We start from the raw sequence: 23,348 nt of genomic DNA, 5'->3' as shown, positions 1-23,348 counted from the left end.
CCAGCGTATATTCGGTTATTATTAGGAGGCTGGAAGAGAGACAGTGACGTGTGGGTTCTAGCCTTGGAGAGAGATGAAGTGGCAAGGATATAAAATACCAACCAATCAGCTCCTGTCAATTTTCAAACACAGCCTGTAAAGTGACAGTTGGGAGCTGATTGGTTGGTACTTTGTCGCTCTCCTAGGCTTAGTACAGATGTGTCCTTATACATGTTTGCTGCAGTCGCGATAATAAGCCCCTCTCAGCGTGCAAGGTCCCGTGGGAATTTGTAAGCGCCGTGCCTCTTTTTTTTCGCAAAAAAGCTCCTAAAAGGCCGGTACACACGAGACTATGGCCCTCAGTCAGAGTCGATCGCTAGATACAAGCGGTCGCTCTGAAATGAGGGCGGCCGCTTGTGGTGTGAAGTGCAGCCTCCTGGTCGCTAGCTAAGCTGTGGGTTACCACCCACAGCTCTAGCGAGCGACCAGGTTGATGATCGTAATGGTCAGGACCATTGCGACCATCGGGGCTTGTGACGAGACCCTAATGTTGGGTCTTGGCAGGCGCAAGCCACAGGGAGCTTCCAGCTCTGATCGAGCAGGAAGCTCCCCACTGACATCACTGCTGATGTCAGTGGGGCTGCCCCCAAAACGGCAAGCGTTCCGTTAGGAACGCCGCCGTTTGGCCGGCCACCCCCCCCCTGCCCGTCTCCCAAACAGGGCGAGCTGTCAGTCACCATCGACAGATCGCCCCCTTTGGTGCGAGACCCGTAGCGACGGAGCGCCCGTCGCTAGCCGGGTCTCGCAGATGCGCACGTCGGAGCCGGCTCCGACGTGCGCATGCCCAGTGGGCAAACATTGACCTGGTTGCGAGTGCTCAGCGCTTGCGACCGGGTCTGAATAAGGCCCTATATCTCGTTTGTACTGACCTCGTTAGCGATGGGACCCGGCATCGGGAATTGCATACACACTTGCCGATGCCGGCAGCAACGAAGCGTAGAATGCAGCGTGCCCTTGTTAACGATGTCAGGAGCGTGCATCGTCAGCGACATAGTGGGTACACACTAGACGACGTGCCCGATATGTCGTCCGATCTGGCCGGCTCGGACGACATGTTGTCTAGTGTGTACCCGGAGTGTCGTAATGTAACGCGAATAGGATGCACCAGCAGATTGTATATCTGAGTGCTACTGGGTGTTAGAATCTGTATACAGAGTGCTACAATGTAGCGGCCGCCGTTTTTTTCATTCCAAGTCCTGCTGTGCTTCATATACAAACTCAGGTGCACACACGCCCGACGCTAGCAGCTCACTCATACCGGGCAAGTCGCGCTGCGAGGCGTACTGAGGCCGGATGTAAGAGGACACATCTGTACATAGGGGGTCATTCAGACCCGCTCGTGAGCGGCAGTACGCTCGCAAGCGGGTCGATGTCCCCCACTGCGCATGCGCACGACGGGCTCTCCATCGCTCCGGGTCTCGCACCAAAGGGGGCGTGCTGTCGATATTGATTGACAGCACGCCCCCTTTGGTTGGCGTGCCGGGGGCGTGCCTGCCAGATGGAGGCGTTCCCATGGGAACGCCTACCATCTCAAGCCGGCCCCACTGACATCACTAGTGATGTCAGTGGGAGTGATTTTGGCTCTGACAGAGCCAAAATCACTCCAGGGCTTGCGGCAGCGAGACCCTACCGCAGGGTCTCCGTCGCAAGCCCGATGGTCACGATGGTCAAGACCATCGCGACCATCATCATGGACGCTCGCTATAGCTGTGTGTGGTAACCCACAGCTATGCGAGCGTCCATGAGGACGCTCCAAAAAAAGGTAGGAGGGCCCTGATTCAGAGCGAGCGCTTTGGTCAGAGCGTTCAGCTCTGAATCAGGCCCATAGACCCCATAATGTGGGGGGCTGGTATGAGGAGGCGGATAATGGTGCACTAGACAGAGGTCAGGACAGCGGCTTATGGAAGAATTAGCCAGACCCTGGATATAGACCCAGTGCTAGAGAGATGATAGAGCCTGTGATAGAGGCCTAACAGTGTCCTCTATGGTAACTATTACCTTCACTACATTGACATATCCCTCCGGTGGGAGCTGGTAGATGTCGTTCTTCAGCTGCAGCACAGACTTCACCAGCTCCATCACGCTCTGATACACGTGGTCATCCGTGCGATCGATGTTGGCTGTCGGAGTTGGCTGGAGGGACTGCGGGAAACACTGATAGGGTTACAGGAGACAGTTATGGGCCCTTTGTTATACAGTATGCTACGGAAGTGATCCCCATACACTAGGTGGGGGCCCAATGGTCTCTGAGATGTGAGAGATTTAATTAAAAATGTAGGTAAAAAGTGCTTCAGTCCTCAGACTAATTCATGTATAATCTGTAGCTTCTGATTGATTGCAAATGATTACAATAATTTGAAATATCGGACTGGGATCTGCAGGATAAGACCCCTAATAAAATAGTAAATATGGTATGATCAAAGGGAGATCGTACAGAACAATCAGATCATATTTTATTCCAACAACAACTTCTTAAGACTCCTGACAAATGGGGCTCCCCAAATCATTGCTTAGCATGTTGCTGTTCCCGGGATAATACGTGAGCTGACGGCATGTCATTTTCTGCGCTGATTCTCTAGACATGAGCCCCACCTCGCCCTAGTCGCAGTGGGAGGGGGATTGCACATGGGGGCACCTCCTACAAGGTCACATTTTGGCACACTAGGGTTCTTGAAAATTTCAGCAGATTCCAAAATGTATTCACAGCCATGCAAGGTCTGATAATCCCCAAATGTGCCAGGGCAGCTCCAAAGGGACCCGGTCAACACTAAAAAAAAGGTCAACATTCAGAAGGTCGACAAATCCTTATTGTCAAGAGCAGGGGCTGGCTGGCAACTTTTAGCCTGGGGGGCAAATGCATGCAGGCGGCCCTGGCAGAGGGGTAGCGTGTAGCCAGGGTGCCCGAAGAACATGCATGCTACGGCGCCCCCCCCTCAAGTGTTCCAGGAAGGAGGCGGGTCCATATGGGATTAATGTAAAGTAAAAATAAAGGTTAGGAACAGCCACGTCGTGGTGGCCTTATGCAGTGCCCCACTGTGCCCCAGGAGAGTATCCCCTTTATGCAGGTCTCCAGTAGTGCCTCCAGTAGTGATCCCCCTATGCAGTGCCCCCAGTAGTGGTCCCCCCTGTGCAGTGCCCCTTGTGCCCCCAGTGGTAAGCCCCTTATATAGTGCCCCCATTAGTGGTACCCCCGATGCAGTGCTCCTTATATAGTGCCCCCAGTAGCAGTCCACACCCCATGCAGTGCCCCCAATAGTGGTAACCCTTATGCAGTGCCCCCAGTTGTTGTCTCCCCCCTATGCAGTACCCCCAGTATTGCCCTTTTTATAGAGCCCCCAGCAGTGGTCCCTCAATGCAGTGCCCCCAGTGGTAGTCCCCTCCCCCCTATGTAGTGCCCCTAGTAGTAGTCCCCTCCGCCCTATGCAGTCCCCCCTTGTATTGCCCCCATTAGTAGTAGTCCCCCCCTTGTGATGCCCCCAGTAGTGGTCTCCCCCTTGTAGTGCCAGCCCCTCCCCCCCAGTAGACACACGTAGTAAAAAAAACCCCCAAAAAACACTTACCTGAATCCCCGCTCCCGCCGTCGCCATCCGCTCCTCCGTCTATCCTTCCCGGGCATTATGGGAGAGACGTCATATGACGTTATTACGCCTCTCCCATTGCGGGAGCCGGAAGATGGAGCTGCTCCTGCAGTGGGCGCAGCAGCAGCTAATGAGAGTCTGACAGACTCTCATTGGCTGCTGCTTACAACAAACACACAGCTGCCGGAGCCGGAGCCGGCGGCTGTGTGTTTGTCACTTGTGTAGCGCTGACCGAACTCCGTCCGGTCAGCGCTACACACGCGATGCAGTCTGTGTCACAGAGACACAGTCTGCACCTCGGCCCGCATGATGCTGCGGCCCGGGGGGCACATGGCACCCTGCCCCTCGGGCCAGTCCACCACTGGTCAAGAGTCATTAGGTTGACCGACATTCTGTAGACATTTAGGTTGGCAGGGTTAAATGGTCGACATATAATGTCACTAAAATATTAACACATTGTTTTTTCGTGGTTTTTAGGGTTAGGGTAAAATAACGAGAAAAAAAATGTGTCGACATGTTAAACGTCGACCTTTTCAATGTGTCGACCATTTAACTCTGTCTATGTCTACAGAATGATGGTCAACCTAATGAATGTCAACCATGAGGTGTCAATGGTGACCTTTTTACTATCGATCTTTCATACCACACAAGCACGGACACGTTGAAAATGTGTACGCTTAAAAAAACTTACAAAAATAAATAAAAAAAGTCAGACTAATATGTGCAGTCATTAATGATATTATTGTGCCAGAACGTGTCCTTGTTACATGACATCTCTCACCTGTGCTCCGAGCCTGGGAGGTTTCTGGGGGGGCACTGTGAATTCAGCTGTAAGAAACCCACAAGAACGTTTGATTATAAACCACAAAACCGCGACATTGCAGCACAAAGGCTTTTTAGCGAGGTCAGTGCCTAATTTCACGCATGTGAGTCTAGTGTTACGGGAAGTACTGTTATCCCAAGATGTACACGGACAGCAGAGTGGGAATTATATTCTGCAGGATAACTAGCGCAATGGGTAACTTCTTCAAGGTTTGATACATCTCCCCCTCCCCAATCTGCTCACATACATGCGTCAGGGGTCGTGTGGCTCAGCTCTGCTCTGACTGCTGTCTGGTCTGCGTAACAAATTCTAGAATTCGACTTGCTGCTGTAACAGTACATTTGCCCTAATGTCTTATCTTAATAAGCCAGCATTTTGGGTTGCAAAACTGTGGAAATATCGCTATATCTATACATTCACTTATATAAGGAAAACTTCCGCGTTGTGCCAATACTTTGCCTATAGTGATATCACAACTTGTATAGTGCCTACATTTCACCCATCCTGGATTTACTACACATAGTGACATATTCAAAACATAAACTACTCACTATATGCAATTTCTTTTTCTGGAAGTGCCTGAAAGAAAGAAAAGGTAATAATTATTTATAATTGTTTTATTATATCAGAGTAGATACATTTTCTATTTCCAGTTCAAATCAATCAGTCATTAACTATAAAGCCCCAAATGAAGGGGAGACATTAGGCAACTGCCACACAACCCTAGTCAGAACCCTGATGAAACTACTGGGGTGTGGTGTAAAACGCGTCTCAACAGGAGTAGTGAAATGCGCGTCTCAGGGCTGCCTTTAGGTAATCGTACACATTGCCCTGCGGTGATGAAGGCAATCATACGGTAAGACAATAAGGGGTAAATTTACTAATAATCGTGTTTTGGCGAGATTAAATTTGAACGGTTTCCCCACGAACAAGTAAAAGTTTTCCCAGACCAAACTCGCCAATTTACCAAGTAGTGTTTTTCGATAGTGAATGCAAACGTGTTTTGCCGTGCGAGTTTTTGCCAAAACACGTGCGAGAATAGAAGTGTTTATAAAACACGCACAAGAATGCATGCATCTTCTTAGAAACATGTTCCGATTGGTTGAAGCAGTCACATGTCATGTACACACTGCCCAAGCATATATAAAAACACCACTAACCGCCCGACCTTTAAGGGTTTTGTTGGTTGGAGTTTGCAGAGGGACAGGAGTGTGCTTAGTGGTGTAGGAGTGTTTTTGGCTAGTGGAACTGATTGGTGTGTGAAAGTTGTTTTGTGCTTATTTAGTGTGTGTGTGGTAGGAGAGGAGGTTAGTGTTAGTTTGTCTTTTTGTGTGTGCTTTGTATTTGTGTAGGGAGGGGGGCAGGAAAATGTCCAGGGCAGAGAAGAGGCAGGGAGAGAGTGAGGTGCAGGAGTGTTGCCACCCAGGAGACTCCACTGAGCTGTACAGGCAGCAGTGATGAGGTGCCCAGGCAGAGGGGCAAGACCAAGACGGGGTGCAATGTGAAATTCTCTGTGGAGGAAAACATGGCTCTTATGCAGGAGCTCATGAAATCCCACCACATGCTGTTTGGAGGAAAGGCAGCCAGAACATTGACCCGCCGCAAGAATGCCATCTGGGCGGCGATTGTGAGTGCAGTCAATAGCACCCAGGACATTAGTCATGCCCGCAATGCTATAAAAAGCTATCCTGACTGCATGGCAATGTGACTCCTGGCTAGGGAAGCAGGCGCAGGTATCCATTAGTGGCCGAAATGGCGCCATTACCTGAGTACCGTGAGAATGCTGACTGGGATATCCTGAGAACTCTACTGGTCACAGACTGTAAACTACCAGTAGCCAGAAAGTGCACCAGAAGCTTAGTCAGGCCTGAGACAGAGTGGGAACGTGCTGTGTCAGGGTCTAGGCCAGTGTGACTCGGTCATAGAGATGGAATATGTTGTTACGGTTCAGCCGGAACATCTGTATGACCTCGCCATTGGGCAATGCGTTCAGGTTAATAAGGCTGCTAAAAAAACGTGGCCTGCACATCCTTTGTGGTACCTGCATCACCTCCTGAGCCTGCTCAGTTTCTTGCTCCTGGGTCCTTGCAGCCTGGGGGTAGAGCCTCTGATATCCCAGCCACATGCACTGAATAGCAGCGCTACTAAGTTCTGACATTTTGGCTGCACACAGATCAATGCAGATGATTTAGCCCCTTTAATAGGCATCATCATCATTGTGTTCCCACTAATTGCAACTTGAAACACCTGTGAACACACACAGACACTCACTTCACGAGGTCGTCTATTTGAAAAGTCTATTTCCTGTGCGAGTTTCAAAAAACGCCATTCTTGGTAAATATGCCTGTTGTACTGCGTCCTATGGAAAGTACTTGCGAGTTTGGCCGATGGTGTATTTAGTAGTGTTTTTTTTAAGTTTGAGTGAGTTTGGATGTCAGTTTCCGGGAAGTTTGCACAAGCTTGCCCTTAGTCAATCTGCGAGTTGGGAAAACAGGCTAAACTCACACAAGAATGCATTTTCGCCTAAACACGATTCTTAGTAAATTTACTTTAAATCCTACCACAGGTGAGAATAAGTATATGTATAACACACCTGTAGCTACAGCCTGTAGAAACTACTCTTTGCAGTCTCAATAATAACACTGCTAGAAGTGTTGTCCCTGGGTGCAGTAACTGTGGCTCTAGTAGTAAGTGCAAAACCCTCTTTTCTCTTGGTGCTCCTTTGCCGGCAGGGCAGAAAACAGGGAGGCTGCTGATACATACTCAGCCCAGCTGGTGGTCATTTAAGAAGCACAAACTGCCCTTTTAGGATTTCCCTTGTGAGGAAAGAGAAGTGTGCACAGACTGAGGGAAGTAACATGGAAGATTGAGCCTGGTAAGGTAGGTGCACATCTTAAAGGATCTGACCGGGCCAAAACCGGGGCACTGTATTGTGCACATTGACAGCTCTTCAGGAATGAGCCCCATTATGTTTCCTTGTGAGTGTCAAGTGCATTATGGGAAAGCTGGAAAAATCAGGATGGAGCTAGGAATGCTGGGACATGTGGGACCCTTATAGATGTAGCACCAGCTGTAAAGTGCACTGAGCCATTGTAACTCTGTCACTATGTGTATAAAATAAATCTATGGATAATGGGTATACTACAGGCGCATACTTACTACTTCTGCGGGCTTGTCGTCTACTTTCTGCTTTGAATCCTGTAGGAGAAAAAAAATTCTTACGTTACATACAAATGATTTTGCAGCAAGCGTAATTTGCGTGCCATATTCAGAGAATCGTGGTGTGGTGCTCTGCAGGAAATCCCTAAGCAGATCATCGCAAATACCGGACACAACTGCTCGGGGCCCCGATAAAAATATAAAACAGGATTCTTATGTGACCTGGAATTTGCTCTGACCCCCCCCCCCCCCGTGTTCTTTATTCTCACTTAATGTAGTTCATCACGTAAATGTCTCTCTCTTTGGTGACAGGTACGGGATTATCACAGCTGAGTGCAGGGAGAGTCTCTAGTGTTGGTAATAGGGGATGGATGTGCTGAGAGTTCCTCCTAATTCAGAATTCTGCCTCATCTTGTACAAAGTTGATATTCTGGGCACAAGCAGCTCCTGTCTAATGACTTGTACTTCACTGGACTTTAATCGTGCATAATATAGCACTGTTCCTGGACGCTGTGACCTCTATATATTAAATATTTCACCTCTGCAATCAGCCGGGTCTACGGGGATCACAGATTTTGAAAGCTATTCCCTCGGTTTACAGAACTCATCGCCTTGTGCTACATTAGAGCATGGTAATTCAGCATTCCATGGTCTTCAAAGAGCCAATTACCCCTCACTCCGATGGCGCCCCTATCTCAGTGCTTAGCCTAACACAGAGAGGAACAATCCAGTTCACCGGGGAGCAGGAATATTTAAGGAACAGGTCAAAGCCCAGCCGCCTAATTAATCAGCTGCACAGCCTACTTGTTAATCTTCACAAGGCCTGGCAATCCTCCACAAGGTGACGGGGTCTGTATGCAGAATACAGTGGCTGTAGCCAGTACACGTGCTGACTCTGCTCCGCCCCATCATCTCATCCATTAGGTGAGCACGAGGCCGCCATGACTGCTGCAGGCTATTTTGGGGTAGGAATGGCCATCGGTGGGTGTCCATCGATGGTTTCCATCGATGTGTCCATCTGTGATAACCATCGATGGCACACAATCCATCTGTGGTATGCACTGCTGTTGGGGGAATGGGTGGCCGCGAGCCATTAAAAAACCAGGGCGGGGCTTAACGATCGCCCTGGGGGGTGGGGGGCTAAGCTCCATCCAGTCCGAAAAAAAAAAAAAAAAAACATCGCTCCCACTTGTCCATCGATGGCTAAGAACCATTGGCTCTCTGTCATCGATGGTAAAAGCATTCGAAGATGGTCATAAACCATTGATGATTTCGAATCATCGATGGTCGATGGCCATCCCTGTTTTGGGGAACTGTTCTGGAAGTCAGTTTAGCTGTCAGTAGATGCTTTGCCTTGATCCTGAGCATAGTGGTATGGTCCATGAGGTCAGCCTACATCAGGTCCAATGACCAACTTTGGGTCACAAGTTCTAACGTCCTTAATTGACAATGGAAAAGCATAAAGACATCCTATATTTATATTTCTACACTACCTAGATATATATCATCACAGTGATAACTTTCTTTTAATATTACTGCCTGCACTAAACCTATCCTAAAAAAGGAGGCGAGAAGCCTGTCAGGACCCAGCGAATCAAATAGGGGGACAAATTATTATTACTATTATTATTAAAAGTATTTACAGTTTCTCATAGGCGGCGTGACCACACCTCCCAACTTTGGCCACGCCCGCAGTACCCGATCCCCGCTCAGCTCTCAGCGGCCCTGAGTCCAATGACCCTGCTCATGTCACATAACTCTAGCGCTAGCATGTAATAAGGATAAGCTGGGCGGAATCCTAGTTCCCATCCCTCCTTCTGTAACATGTTTCCTCTTTTCTTGCATACAGTCTAGTGCATGAGACGGGTGCTCGCAATGTTATACTGAGAGCATGTTACGGCAGAACAAGGCTGTGATACTGCAGCCAATGTATCCTCATTGCTCTCTGCTTGCCAGATAATTCATTCATTCAAGGGAGCAGAAAACCACTTGCTAAATCAGTGTTGATGCAATGGCCCTTTCCAGTCTATTGATAATGCATCAATTATATAATGGGATCTATGTAGACCGTAACCAGTAATGGGGGCTGAGGGGGTCAACTGTATTTATTTTCCAGAAAAAAAATGACTTAGAGGGGCAAGAAGCATTATTCAATATTGTGTGGTCAGACCATGGGGGAAATGCATCAAGCCTTAGAGAGAGACTAAGGGCCTGATTCAGAGCCGGACGCTATTTGCGCTCGCTCGTTCAGAAAAAGGGGTCGGCTATTTAAATTGAGCGCTCGCTCTTTGCGGTCTGTTGACGCCTCTATGTCTGTGCGAGCGAACGAAAACATGCGCTCGCTATTTTGCAAAGACGCCCCCTGGCCGCTCGCATCCTACGTCATCTCCGCTATTTATTTGATTAATTGAGTACATCGAAAGGCGTCTGAACTGCTCGCAGTGCTTGTGGTTGGATTTTCCTACCGCAATCATGCGAACAGTTCAGGCTAAGAAACAACCATGTGACGTGGTCGATGACGCTGCTTTGTTAATTATGCACACCCTTAAAACGCCCGTTTTGACCGTTTGGCACGCCTGCGTTCGGATCTCCACTCCCCGTTTTCAAGCACCTTCCCCTGTTACCACCCACAAACGCCTCATCCTGTCACTCAAATTAGCAGGCACTCGCTATTTTGCGAGCGCTTGATTTCCGACCACACTGACTGGTTGGCGCATGCGCATTACGACCCATACGCATGCGCAGATGTGCGAACATCACTCGGAGCGAACGAGCGGCTCTGAATCAGGCCCTAAGTGCATGGGTGGTTTCGAGGGGAATTAAAAATATGATTATGTGCCACTTAACTGCAACACTGTAGCACAAAGGCTCTTTTGCTAAGTTACAAGCCGAAGGGCCCGATTCAGACCCGTTCGCACGTAGCCTGCCGATGTTTGCAATCTGCACGTGCGTATAAGACACAGTGCGCGTGCCGAACCAGTCTATGCGATCGGGAAGCGATCGCCCCTTGTACATAGATGCCTCGCTAGATTGAGTGACAGGACGAGCCGTATGTGGGTGGTGACTGGGGATGGTCGATGGAAACGGGGGGAGTGGTGGTGGGAACGCAGGCGTGTCTGAGCGTCTTAACGCCGTTTCAGAGGCGTGCATAATTAAGACGTATCGTCAGCATACACGTCACATGGCTGAAATCTCTATGCTGGCAGTGCGATTCCATTCATTAGCATATTTTCGCAGCAGACCTGCGTGCGATTACGGAGCTGCGATCACAATAGCGTTCCTTTACGAATCAGGCCCAGAGTTCTCTCTTTAACCAGTCACTGCCATTTGGTACATGGATAACAGCAGAAACCCATCACATACTGTACAGGACATGTGTTCATTCCACCTTCTCTCATACCTACTTATTTGGGGTACACTCTGATGATTATTACGCATCTATATTTGTTGTTGTGTTGCACTTCTATACATGGCATGGTATTGAATATTCTATTGCTTATACAGATGTGTCCTCATACCTTATACATCCCTTCTAGTTGCGCCATGCCGTAAGTGACTCGATAACGCTGAGCATCTTCCGTGCGATTTTTTACCTTCAAATGCATCTTATTCTCGCAGCGATGTGAATAGCTAGCACAAGCAGCTTCTGCTGATTAAAATGATACGCAGCGTGCCTATGTTCTGTGCGTCTGCGGGTGTATCTGTATGCGAAATGCTACGTTACAGTGTCAGCGGCTGTAACATTTCATTTTAATCAGCAGAAGCTGCCTGTGCTATCTATTCGCATCACTGCGCGAATAAGATGCATTTGAAAATAGAAAGTCGCACGGAAGATGCTCTGTGTTACCGAGGCACACGGAGATCCCGCGTTATGTGTGGCGCGACTTGTAGCGCATGGAGGATAGATGTACGTGGACACATCTGTACTGTACGAGTTCACAATGTATTACTTAACATTGGGTAATATCTGCTTTGTATTCAATTAATTTTGGAAGCACTCCGTTTTTCTATGTAATTATCACTAACTCGCTGGGCCCTGCACAATTGTGTGCTCTTATGTTCTCTATGGTTTATTATTACTGTCTACAAATGCTGCATTAGATGACATGGTACAATATTTGCCTTTATCTAGATCCGTATTACATACTATAGTTATACTACAGTATATATTTCTTACCCTTAGTGACATAATATCTCTCAATCTTGTGTATATAATTTATTTAAAGTAACCTTTATGTGTTGTATGTCTTGTAGTTTAGATTGTGTTCATTAAAAGCTAAATTTTATTAATGAAAAACAGCCCCCCCCCTCTATACCGGCTACTGTTTCAGTGACTCACGGCGAATGTCTCAGTATTTCTGAATGTACCGGGCTAATTACATTGTGCACGTTGTATGGTATGTAATATCAGTGATGTATTACACTTATTGTCTCTGCTATATACCGGGCTAATTACATTGTGCACATTGTACGGTATGTAATATCAGTGATGTATTATACTAATTCTCTCTGCTATATACCAGGCTAATTACATTGTGCACGTTGTACGGTATGTAATATCAGTGATGTATTATACTTATTCTCTCTGCTATATACCGGGCTAATTACATGGTGTATGTTGTATGATATGTAATATCAGTGATTTATACTTATTCTCTCTGCTATATACCGGGCTAATTACATTGTGCACGTTGTATGGTATGTAATATCAGTGATGTATTATACTTATTCTCTCTGCTATATACCGGGCTAATTACATTGTGCACGTTGTATGGTATGTAATATCAGTGATGTATTATACTTATTCTCTCTGCTATATACCGGGCTAATTACATTGTGCACGTTGTATGGTATCTAATATCAGTGAAGTATCATACTTATTCTCTCTGCTATATACCAGGCTAATTACATTGTGCACGTTGTATGGTATGTAATATCAGTGATGTATCATACTTATTCTCTCTGCTATATACCGGGCTAATTACATTGTGCACGTTGTATGGTATGTAATATCAGTGATGTATCATACATATTCTCTCTGCTATATACCGGGCTAATTACATTGTGCACGTTGTATGGTATGTAATATCAGTGAAGTATCATACTTATTCTCTCTGCTATATACCGGGCTAATTACATTGTGCACGTTGTATGGTATGTAATATCAGTGAAGTATCATACTTATTCTCTCTGCTATATACCGGGCTAATTACATTGTGCACGTTGTATGGTATGTAATATCAGTGATGTATCATACTTATTCTCTCTGCTATATACCGGGCTAATTACATTGTGCACGTTGTATGGTATGTAATATCAGTGATGTATTATACTTATTCTCTCTGCTACATACCGGGCTAATTACATTGTGCACGTTGTATGGTATGTAATATCAGTGATGTATTATACTTATTCTCTCTGCTACATACCGGGCTAATTACATTGTGCACGTTGTATGGTATGTAATATCAGTGATGCATTATACTTATTCTCTCTGCTGTATACCGGGCTAATTACATTGTGCACGTTGTATGGTATGTAATATCAGTGATGTATCATACTTATTCTCTCTGCTATATACCGGGCTAATTACATTGTGCACGTTGTATGGTATGTAATATCAGTGATGTATTATATGTATGGTATGTAATATCAGTGATGTATCATACTTATTCTCTCTGCTATATACCGGGCTAGTTACATTGTGCACGTTGTATGGTATGTAATATCAGTGATGTATTACACTTATTCTCTCTGCTATATACCGGGCTAATTACATTGTGCACGTTGTATGGTATGTAATATCAGTGATGTATTACACTTATTCTCTCTGGTATATACCGGGCTAATTACATTGTGCACGTTGTATGGAATGTAATATCAGTGATGTATCATACTTATTCTCTCTGCTATATACTGGGCTAATTACATTGTGCATGTTGTATGGTATGTAATATCAGTGATGTATCATACTTATTCTCTCTGCTATATACTGGGCTAATTACATTGTGCATGTTGTATGGTATGTAATAACAGTGATGTATTACACTTATTCTCTCTGCTATATACCGGGCTAATTACATTGTGCACGTTGTATGGTATGTAATATCAGTGATGTATTATATGTATGGTATGTAATATCAGTGATGTATCATACTTATTCTCTCTGCTATATACCGGGCTAGTTACATTGTGCACGTTGTATGGTATGTAATATCAGTGATGTATCATACTTATTCTCTCTGCTATATACCGGGCTAGTTACATTGTGCACGTTGTATGGTATGTAATATCAGTGATGTATCATACTTATTCTCTCTGCTATATACCGGGCTAATTACATTGTGCACGTTGTATGGTATGTAATATCAGTGATGTATTACACTTATTCTCTCTGCTATATACCGGGCTAATTACATTGTGCACGTTGTATGGTATGTAATATCAGTGATGTATTACACTTATTCTCTCTGGTATATACCGGGCTAATTACATTGTGCACGTTGTATGGAATGTAATATCAGTGATGTATCATACTTATTCTCTCTGCTATATACTGGGCTAATTACATTGTGCATGTTGTATGGTATGTAATATCAGTGATGTATCATACTTATTCTCTCTGCTATATACTGGGCTAATTACATTGTGCATGTTGTATGGTATGTAATATCAGTGATGTATCATACTTATTCTCTCTGCTATATACTGGGCTAATTACATTGTGCATGTTGTATGGTATGTAATAACAGTGATGTATTATAGTTATGCAATGTTCTCTCCTGTACACTAATTCCGTCCTTCACCTGCGCAGATTTAATTACCCATGAGCCCCCTCTGCTCTTGGAAACACTGAGCTGACAGCCATAATGCTGAATTCAGGATAACATGGCCTGGCTCCCGTTGCCCCCTATGCCCTCTCACCTTGAGTGTATTGACGAGCGACCGCTCCTCCTGCTTCAGCCACTTGTTGTCCTCTAACATCTGCTGCTGCTGGTGGTTCATGACCTGTAACATCTTGGCCCGTTCTTTCTCCCACAGTTTCCGAGCTTCCTCCTTACTGTTGGGCTTCACAAAATCCTCTTCCTTCCGGGAAATGGGAAACAGTGATAGAGGTAAATATAGCGCCCCCCCCTTTTGACCAACACACCCGCAACCAACCATACACATAAAAGACGTACTGTCAGGGTATGGTAACGCAAAGCATGCAAGCCTTACCCGCATACTGCGACGCTTGAAGACACTATGGCGCAGGAGCGGAGGGCTGTGCGAGGAGTCGATCGGAGATTGGTACTCTGTTGGGCTACAGAGTGTGGGTGAGCTGGCGCACAGACTCTGGGGCACCTGTGCAGGAAGGGTGCGAGGCACAGACACAAACACACAGAATTAGCAGCGTTTGGTAGTTGCAGACAACAAGAGCGCAGTGAGGAAAGCGAGTGCGGCAGGCACGAGATTGCCGTGATACATACTTATAGCACAAGCAACTCTGCATGGAAGCATCGGTGGTTTCCATCACACAAAGGGGCCTATTTACTAAGCAGTGGTAGGAGACAGAGTGAAAAGTGATAAGGTGAAAAATGACAGTTAGGAGCTGATTGGCTGGCACCTTATCACTTTTCACTCTGTCGCCTAACACTGCTTAGTAAATAGGCCCCTTACACAGCGACACACAACCTGTGGATGTATTGCACACAATGTATAGATGGCAGGCCCAGCAGTAGGTGATCTGTCTGCCACATAGTACATGGAAGTTGCAGGGCAGTAATCCGTTTCCATGGTCATTGTACATAAACCTCTTACATGTGCCCGTTGTCTTCCTATAGGGCAGGGGGACATTTTTTGTGTTCTGAACCAATATTTATGGAAACGTTGTCTTAACATCCTGTGACATCACTGGGACCATAGTGGCCAATTGTATTCGGAGTGATCACCGCGATGTCTGTCTGTGCGCGTAACTGCTTAATAGAGTTGGACATCTTCCTTCATTTTTCTGCGCACGTCTTTTCTGCACACGTCTATGGAGCGCAGGTAAGTATTGAGAGAAGACAAGTGGTGCGTCCATTAAATATAATTCGTTTGCAGCCACCACCAAGAAAATAGCGCCGGTTCCTGGAGATATACGCAGTAGAGACTTCACTGTTGGTGAAGATGCCCCTGGTGAAGACTTTAGTTAAGGGGTGCCCTCGTCTGACCATGCCGGCAGCACAGAATTGCCATATAATGTCTCATATGCAAATATGCAGGGGCAGATGCGGGATTTTTAGAGGGGGGTTTCCAAATGCTTAATTTTAGAGCAAGTGTGCCCTGTCCATGAAGAGGGTATAATTACCACTTAAACAGCTATAATATGTGTCATACATAGTGCATTGTGAGTCATAATTCCAGCATATACAGGACCAGCGATCACAGTAACCCATTATATGTGTCATACATAGTGTATCGTGTGTCATAATTCCAGCATATGCAGGACCAGTAATCACAGTAACCCATTATATGTGTCATACATAGTGTATCGTGTGTCATAATTCCAGCATATACAGGACCAGCGATCACAGTAACTCATTATATGTGTCATACATAGTGTATTGTGTGTCATAATCCCAGCATATACAGGACCAGTGATCATAGTAACCCATTATATGTATCATACAGTGTAGTGTGTGTGTAATAATTCCAGTATATACAGGACCAGCGATCACAGTAACCCATTATATGTGTCATACATAGTGTATTGTGTGTCATAATTCCAGCATATACAGGACCAGAGATCACAGTAACCCATTATATGTGTCATACATAGTGTATCGTGTGTCATAATTCCAGCATATGCAGGACCAGTGATCACAGTAACCCATTATATGTGTCATACATAGTGTATTGTGTGTCATCATTCCAGCATATACAGGACCAGAGATCACAGTAACCCATTATATGTGTCATACATAGTGTATTGTGTGTCATAATTCCAGCATATACAGGACCAGCGATCACAGTAACCCATTATATGTGTCATACATAGTGTAGTGTGTGTCATAATTCCAGCATATACAGGACCAGCGATCACAGTAACCCATTATATGTGTCATACATAGTATATTGTGTGTCATAATTCCAGCATATACAGGACCAGCGATCACAGTAACCCATTATATGTGTCATACATACATACATAGTGTATTGTGTGTCATAATTCCAGCATGTACAGGACCAGCGATCACAGTAACCCATTATATGTGTCATACATACACAGTGTATTGTGTGTCATAATATCAGCATATACAGGAACAGTGATCACAGTAATCCATTATATGTGTCATACATAGTGTATTGTGGGCCTGATTCAGACCCACTCGCGAGCGGCTGTCCGCTCGCAAATGGGTCGATGTTCTGGACTGAGCATGCGCACGACGGAGGGAGCTCCGTCGTGCGCATGCGCCAGACGCGACGAGCGAAGGAAAGTCCTTCGCTCGTTGCGTCTGATCAAAGGGGGCGTGCTGTCGATGTTGATTGACAGCACGCCCCCTTTGGTAGGCGTGCCTCCCTGACGGGGGCGTTCCCACGGGAACGCCTCCCGTCAGAAGCCGGCCCACTGACATCACTAGTGATGTCAGTGGGAGTGATTTTGGCTCTGATAGAGCCAAAATCACTCCGGAGCTTGCGGTTGAAAACCTCAACCGCAGGCTCCGGCTCGCAGTTTCGATGGTCGCGATGGTCAAGACCATCGCGGCCATCAAAATGCACGCTCGTATAGCCTGTGGGTGGTGACCCACAGCTATACGAGCGTCCAGGAGGACGCTCCATTTTCATGGAGACCGGCCCTCATTCAGAGCGTGCGCTCTGCTCAGAGCGTACGGCTCTGAATGAGGGCCTGTGTGTCATAATTCCAGCATATACAGTACCAGTGATCACAGTAAGCCATTATATGTGTAATACATAGTGTATTGTGTGTCATAATTCCAGCATATACGGGACCAGTGATCACAGTAACCCATTATATGTGTCATACACAGTGTATTGTGTGTCATAATATCAGCATATACAGGACCAGTGATCACAGTAATCCATTATATGTGTCATACATAGTGTATTGTGTGTCATAATCCCAGCATATACAGGACCAGTGATCATAGTAACCCATTATATGTATCATACAGTGTAGTGTGTGTGTAATAATTCCAGTATATACAGGACCAGCGATCACAGTAACCCATTATATGTGTCATACATAGTGTATTGTGTGTCATAATTCCAGCATATACAGGACCAGAGATCACAGTAACCCATTATATGTGTCATACATAGTGTATCGTGTGTCATAATTCCAGCATATGCAGGACCAGTGATCACAGTAACCCATTATATGTGTCATACATAGTGTATCGTGTGTCATAATTCCAGCATATACAGGACCAGTGATCACAGTAACTCATTATATGTGTCATACATAGTGTATTGTGTGTCATAATTCCAGCATATACAGGACCAGTGATCACAGTAACCCATTATATGTGTCATACATAGTGTATTGTGTGTCATAATTCCAGCATATACAGGACCAGTGATCACAGTAACCCATTATATGTGTCATACATAGTGTATTGTGTGTCATAATTCCAGCATATACATTACCAGTGATCACAGTAACCCATTATATGTGTCATACATAGTGTATTGTGTGTCATAATCCCAGCATATACAGGACCAGTGATCACAGTAACCCATTATATGTATCATACAGTGTAGTGTGTGTGTAATAATTCCAGTATATACAGGACCAGCGATCACAGTAACCCATTATATGTGTCATACATAGTGTATTGTGTGTCATAATTCCAGCAAATACAGGACCAGAGATCACAGTAACCCATTATATGTGTCATACATAGTGTATCGTGTGTCATAATTCCAGCATATACAGGACCAGTGATCACAGTAACCCATTATATGTGTCATACATAGTGTATCGTGTGTCATAATTCCAGCATATACAGGACCAGTGATCACAGTAACCCATTATATGTATCATACAGTGTAGTGTGTGTGTAATAATTCCAGTATATACAGGACCAGCGATCACAGTAACCCATTATATGTGTCATACATAGTGTATTGTGTGTCATAATTCCAGCATATACAGGGCCAGTGATCACAGTAACCCATTATATGTGTCATACATAGTGTATTGTGTGTCATAATTCCAGCATATACAGGACCAGCGATCACAGTAACCCATTATATGTGTCATACATAGTGTATTGTGTGTCATAATTCCAGCATATACAGGACCAGCGATCACAGTAACCAATTATATGTGTCATACATAGTGTATTGTGTGTCATAATTCCAGCATATGCAGGACCAGTGATCACAGTAACCCATTATATGTGTCATACACAGTGTAGTGTGTGTGTCATAATTCCAGCATATACAGGACCAGTGATCACAGTAACCAATTATATGTGTCATACATAGTGTATTGTGTGTCATAATTCCAGCATATACAGGACCAGCGATCACAGTAACCCATTATATGTGTCATACATAGTGTATTGTGTGTCATATCCAGCATATACAGGACCAGTGATCACAGTAACCCATTATATGTGTCATACATAGTGTAGTGTGTGTCATAACTCCAGCATATACAGGACCAGCGATCACAGTAACCCATTATATGTGTCATACATAGTGTATTGTGTGTCATAATTCCAGCATATACAGGACCAGCGATCACAGTAACCCATTATATGTGTCATACATAGTGTATTGTGTGTCATAATTCCAGCATATGCAGGACCAGTGATCACAGTAACCCATTATATGTGTCATACACAGTGTAGTGTGTGTGTCATAATTCCAGCATATACAGGACCAGTGATCACAGTAACCCATTATATGTGTCATACACAGTGTAGTGTGTGTGTCATAATTCCAGCATATACAGGACCAGTGATCACAGTAACACATTATATGCGGCATCAGGGCCAACCTGCCTGAGCTGAATGTTCTTATTTCAACTGTGGGCACCATTCCAGAGCATGGGAACAAGTCTAGGAGTTTGGGGGAGCAGCAAAAGAACCTAGCACTGCCCTGGACATATATGTATATGTGGATAGTGTATGTTATACAGTAATTATAACTATCCCTATAGATGGTCTATAGTAGTGCATCCCTAACAGTGCATGTTTTCCAGATCTCCTAGTTAGTGCACAGGTGTAATCATTTATTGGTTGTGGTAATTATTTTACTTATGATAATAAGAACTTTAAAACATGGAGCTCTAGTAAATATTTAATTATATACTGTTATTGTGGGCTGTGTAGGGGAGGTTTCTAGGCAACTGGACACCCCCCTGCCTTTGCCTATGATATGTGCTGCATATATTCAGATTAATGTTATGTTTTACATCCCATCACTGACCCCACCTGTCCTCCCTCCTCCCTCACGGGGACCCAGAGCTCTCCCCTTAATATTAATTAATAATAAATGACAATAAGCGATCCCATGAACTACAGGGCGCTGCAGTGATTCAGGCTGGAGGGAGCTCATTAGAAATTCCCTTTATGATTCGGGACCCCATATATCAGCGCCATTCACCCCTGACCAGGCCGATAATATTTCTGCCTTTCCTCTGGGAATGTCTCCAGCCCCGGCCGGCTTATCACTACATGCCATGCTCACAGGCACATTGTCAGCCCACAGTTCTGTCTGTGCATTACATACTTTCTGCTGAACACCAGGAAAGGGAACACAAAGCAGCGGCCATTCTAGTATCTGTGATGTTCTCAGCGTGGTTAGCGCAGTATTTAGCCAAGGCCGCTGCGGACGCCCTCTGCACTGTGCCGGGGGGAGTACAATAAATATTTCATGCTAAATTACTTTACTTTCCATCTGACTTTTATTTTATTTTTCAAATATCAATTTGAATAAAATAAAATATATATATATATATATATATGATATATGTGTTAACCGAATATATATATATATACAGTCAGGTCCATAAATATTGGGACATTGACAGAATTTTCATATTTTGGCCCTCATTCAGAGCCGTACGCTCTGAGCAGAGCGCACGCTCTGAATGAGGGCCGGGCTCCATTTTCATGGAGCGTCCTCCTGGACGCTCGTATAGCTGTGGGTCACCACCCACAGGCTATACGAGCGTGCTTTGTGATGGCCGCGATGGTCGAGACCATCGCGACCATCGAAATTGCGAGCCGGAGCCTGCGGTTGAGGTTTTCAACCGCAAGCTCCGGAGTGATTTTGGCTCTATCAGAGCCAAAATCACTCCCACTGACATCACTAGTGATGTCAGTGGGCCGGCTTCTGACATTGACAGCACGCCCCCTTTGATCGGACACAACGAGCGAAGGACTTTCCTTCGCTCGTCGCGTCTGGCGCATGCGCACGACGGAGCTCCCTCCGTCGTGCGCATGCTCAGTGCATAACATCGACCCACTTGCGAGCGGACAGCCGCTCGCGAGTGGGTCTGAATCAGGCCCTTTGTCCTCTATTCACCACCACAATGGCTTTGAAATGAAACAAACAAGATGTGCTTTACCTGCAGACTTTCAGATTTAATTTCAGGGTAATTACATCCAAATCAGGTGAACGGTGTAGGAATTACAACGGTTTCTATATGTGCCTCCCACTTTTTAAGGGGCCAAAAGTAATGGGACAAACTAAACAATCCTAAATCTAACTTTCACTTTTTAATACTTTGTTACAAATCCTTTGCAGGCAATTACAGCCTGAAGTCTGGAACGCATAGACATCACCAGACGCTGGGTTTCATCCCTGGTGATGCTCTGCCAGGCCTCTACTGCAAATGTCTTCAGTTCCTGCTTGTTCTTGGGGCATTTTCCCTTCAGTTTTGTCTTCACCAAGTGAAATGCATGCTCAATCGGATTCAGGTCAGGGGATTGACTTGGCCATTGCATAACATTCCACTTTTTAGCCTTAACAAACTCTTTGGTTGCTGTTGCAGTATGCTTCGGGTCATTGTCCATCTGCACTGTGAAGCGCTGTCCAATGAGATCTGAAGCATTTGACTGAATATGAGCATATAATATTACCCGAAACACTTCAGAATTCATTCTGCTGCTTTTGTCAGCAGTCACATCATCAATAAATACAAGGGAACCAGTTCCATTGGCAGCCATACATGCCCACGCCATGACACTACCACCACCATGCTTCACTGATGAGGTGGTATGTTTTGGATCATGAGCAGTTCCTTTCCTTCTCCGTACTCTTCTCTTCCCATCACTCTGGTACAAGTTGATCTTTGTCTCATCCGTCAATAGGATGTTGTTCCAGAACTGTAATGGCTTTTTAAGATGTTGTTTGGCAAACTCTAATCTGGTCTTCCAGTTTTTGTGGCTCACCAATGGTTTGCATCTTGTGGTGAACCCTCTATATTCATTCTTGTGAAGTCTTCTCTTGATTGTTGACTTTGACACATATACACCTACCTCCTGGAGAGTGTTCTTGATTTGGCCAACTGTTGTGGAGGGGTTTTTCTTCACCAGGGAAATAATTCTTTTGTCATAGCCCACAGTTGTTTTCCGTGGTCTTCCGGGTCTTTTGGTGTTGCTGAGCTCTCCGGTGCGTTCTTTCTTTTTAAGAATGTGCCAAACAGTTGATTTGGCCACACCTAATGTTTTTGCTATCTCTCTGATGGGTTTGTTTTGATTTTTCAGCCTAATGATGGCTTGCTTCACTGATAGTGACAGCTCTTTGGATCTCATATTGAGAGTTGACAGCAACTGATTCCAAATGCAAATGTCACACCTAGAATCAACTCCAGACCTTTTACCTGCTTAATTGATAATGAAATAACGAGGGAATAGCCCACACCTGTCCATGAAATAGCTTTTGAGTTGATAGTCCCATTACTTTTGGACTCTTAAAAAGTGGGAGGCACATATTGAAACTGTTGTAATTCCTACACTGTTCACCCGATTTGGATGTAATTACCCTCAAATTAAATCTGAAAGTCTGCAGTTAAAGCACACCTTGTTCGTTTCATTTCAAAGCCATTGTGGTGGTGAATAGAGGCCAAAATCTGAAAATTCTGTCAATGTCCCAATATTTATGGACCTGACTGTATATATATATATATATATATATATATATAATATATATATATATATATATCCACACAAGCAGGGTTTTCTCTAGCATCTTGGTCTGCATATAGGCAGCTGTCATGTATCACCCAGCCAAATGGAAAGACAAAAGGATTTGTATTAAAAGAACAATGAAAACATATATAATAGTAGAAAATATATAAGGAAAACATTAATACTGTATGAAGCTTTATTCTCTTTGGCTACTGATACTGTGCTGGGTGCCTATCGCTCCTCTACACCCCTTACCCACTGGCATTGAAATACATGTATTACTAGCGTTTCCCACCATGTTTTCTGGGTAGACCTGGTTTGCTGGTAGCTGTTGGAATTCCAAGGGGTAAGTGCAGTTATGGGGGGAATCAGGAGTCAGGGAAGAACCCCTAAACTCCGGGGACAACCAGGCCGCCTGGGACAGTGGGTATGGGGACAGCGCCTGCTGATGATTCCATACCAACTTACGTCTGCGTTTGAGAGCAGCAGAGGACAGCGTGCACCTCCAGGAAGCTACCTGCTCCATTCATGCCAACTCACTGCAGGTACAGAGGGGCCCACATACCTCTTACTTTCTTGTCTGTTATACAGCCCATGCCGTGGAGCGACTCAGTAGCACCG

The 23,348-nt window shown here is 45.2% G+C and overlaps 1 protein-coding gene across 5 annotated transcripts in view; it reads right to left on the bottom strand.

Annotated features, from left to right (window-relative positions):
• PTK2B (protein tyrosine kinase 2 beta) overlaps positions 1-23,348 on the bottom strand; it is a 277,303-nt gene that overhangs the window by 10,946 nt on the left and 243,009 nt on the right. For 2 of the 5 annotated variants that reach the window (XM_088447585.1, XM_088447586.1), the window contains exons 24-29: positions 14,818-14,943; positions 14,524-14,685; positions 7,600-7,638; positions 4,992-5,019; positions 4,399-4,445; positions 2,038-2,193 (exon numbers count right to left, since the gene is read on the bottom strand). In XM_088447585.1, coding sequence (XP_088303711.1) covers positions 2,038-2,193; positions 4,399-4,445; positions 4,992-5,019; positions 7,600-7,638; positions 14,524-14,685; positions 14,818-14,943 — 558 coding nt within the window. The remainder of the gene's footprint in view (positions 1-2,037; positions 2,194-4,398; positions 4,446-4,991; positions 5,020-7,599; positions 7,639-14,523; positions 14,686-14,817; positions 14,944-23,348) is intronic. The other 3 variants (XM_088447587.1, XM_088447588.1, XM_088447589.1) reach the window with 3 other exon arrangements.

The sequence above is a fragment of the Taudactylus pleione genome, unplaced genomic scaffold (assembly GCF_031769625.1).
Source record: "Taudactylus pleione unplaced genomic scaffold, aTauple2 ptg000434l, whole genome shotgun sequence".
Lineage (NCBI taxonomy): Eukaryota > Metazoa > Chordata > Amphibia > Anura > Myobatrachidae > Taudactylus > Taudactylus pleione.
This window is presented reverse-complemented; position numbering and strand designations above follow the sequence as displayed.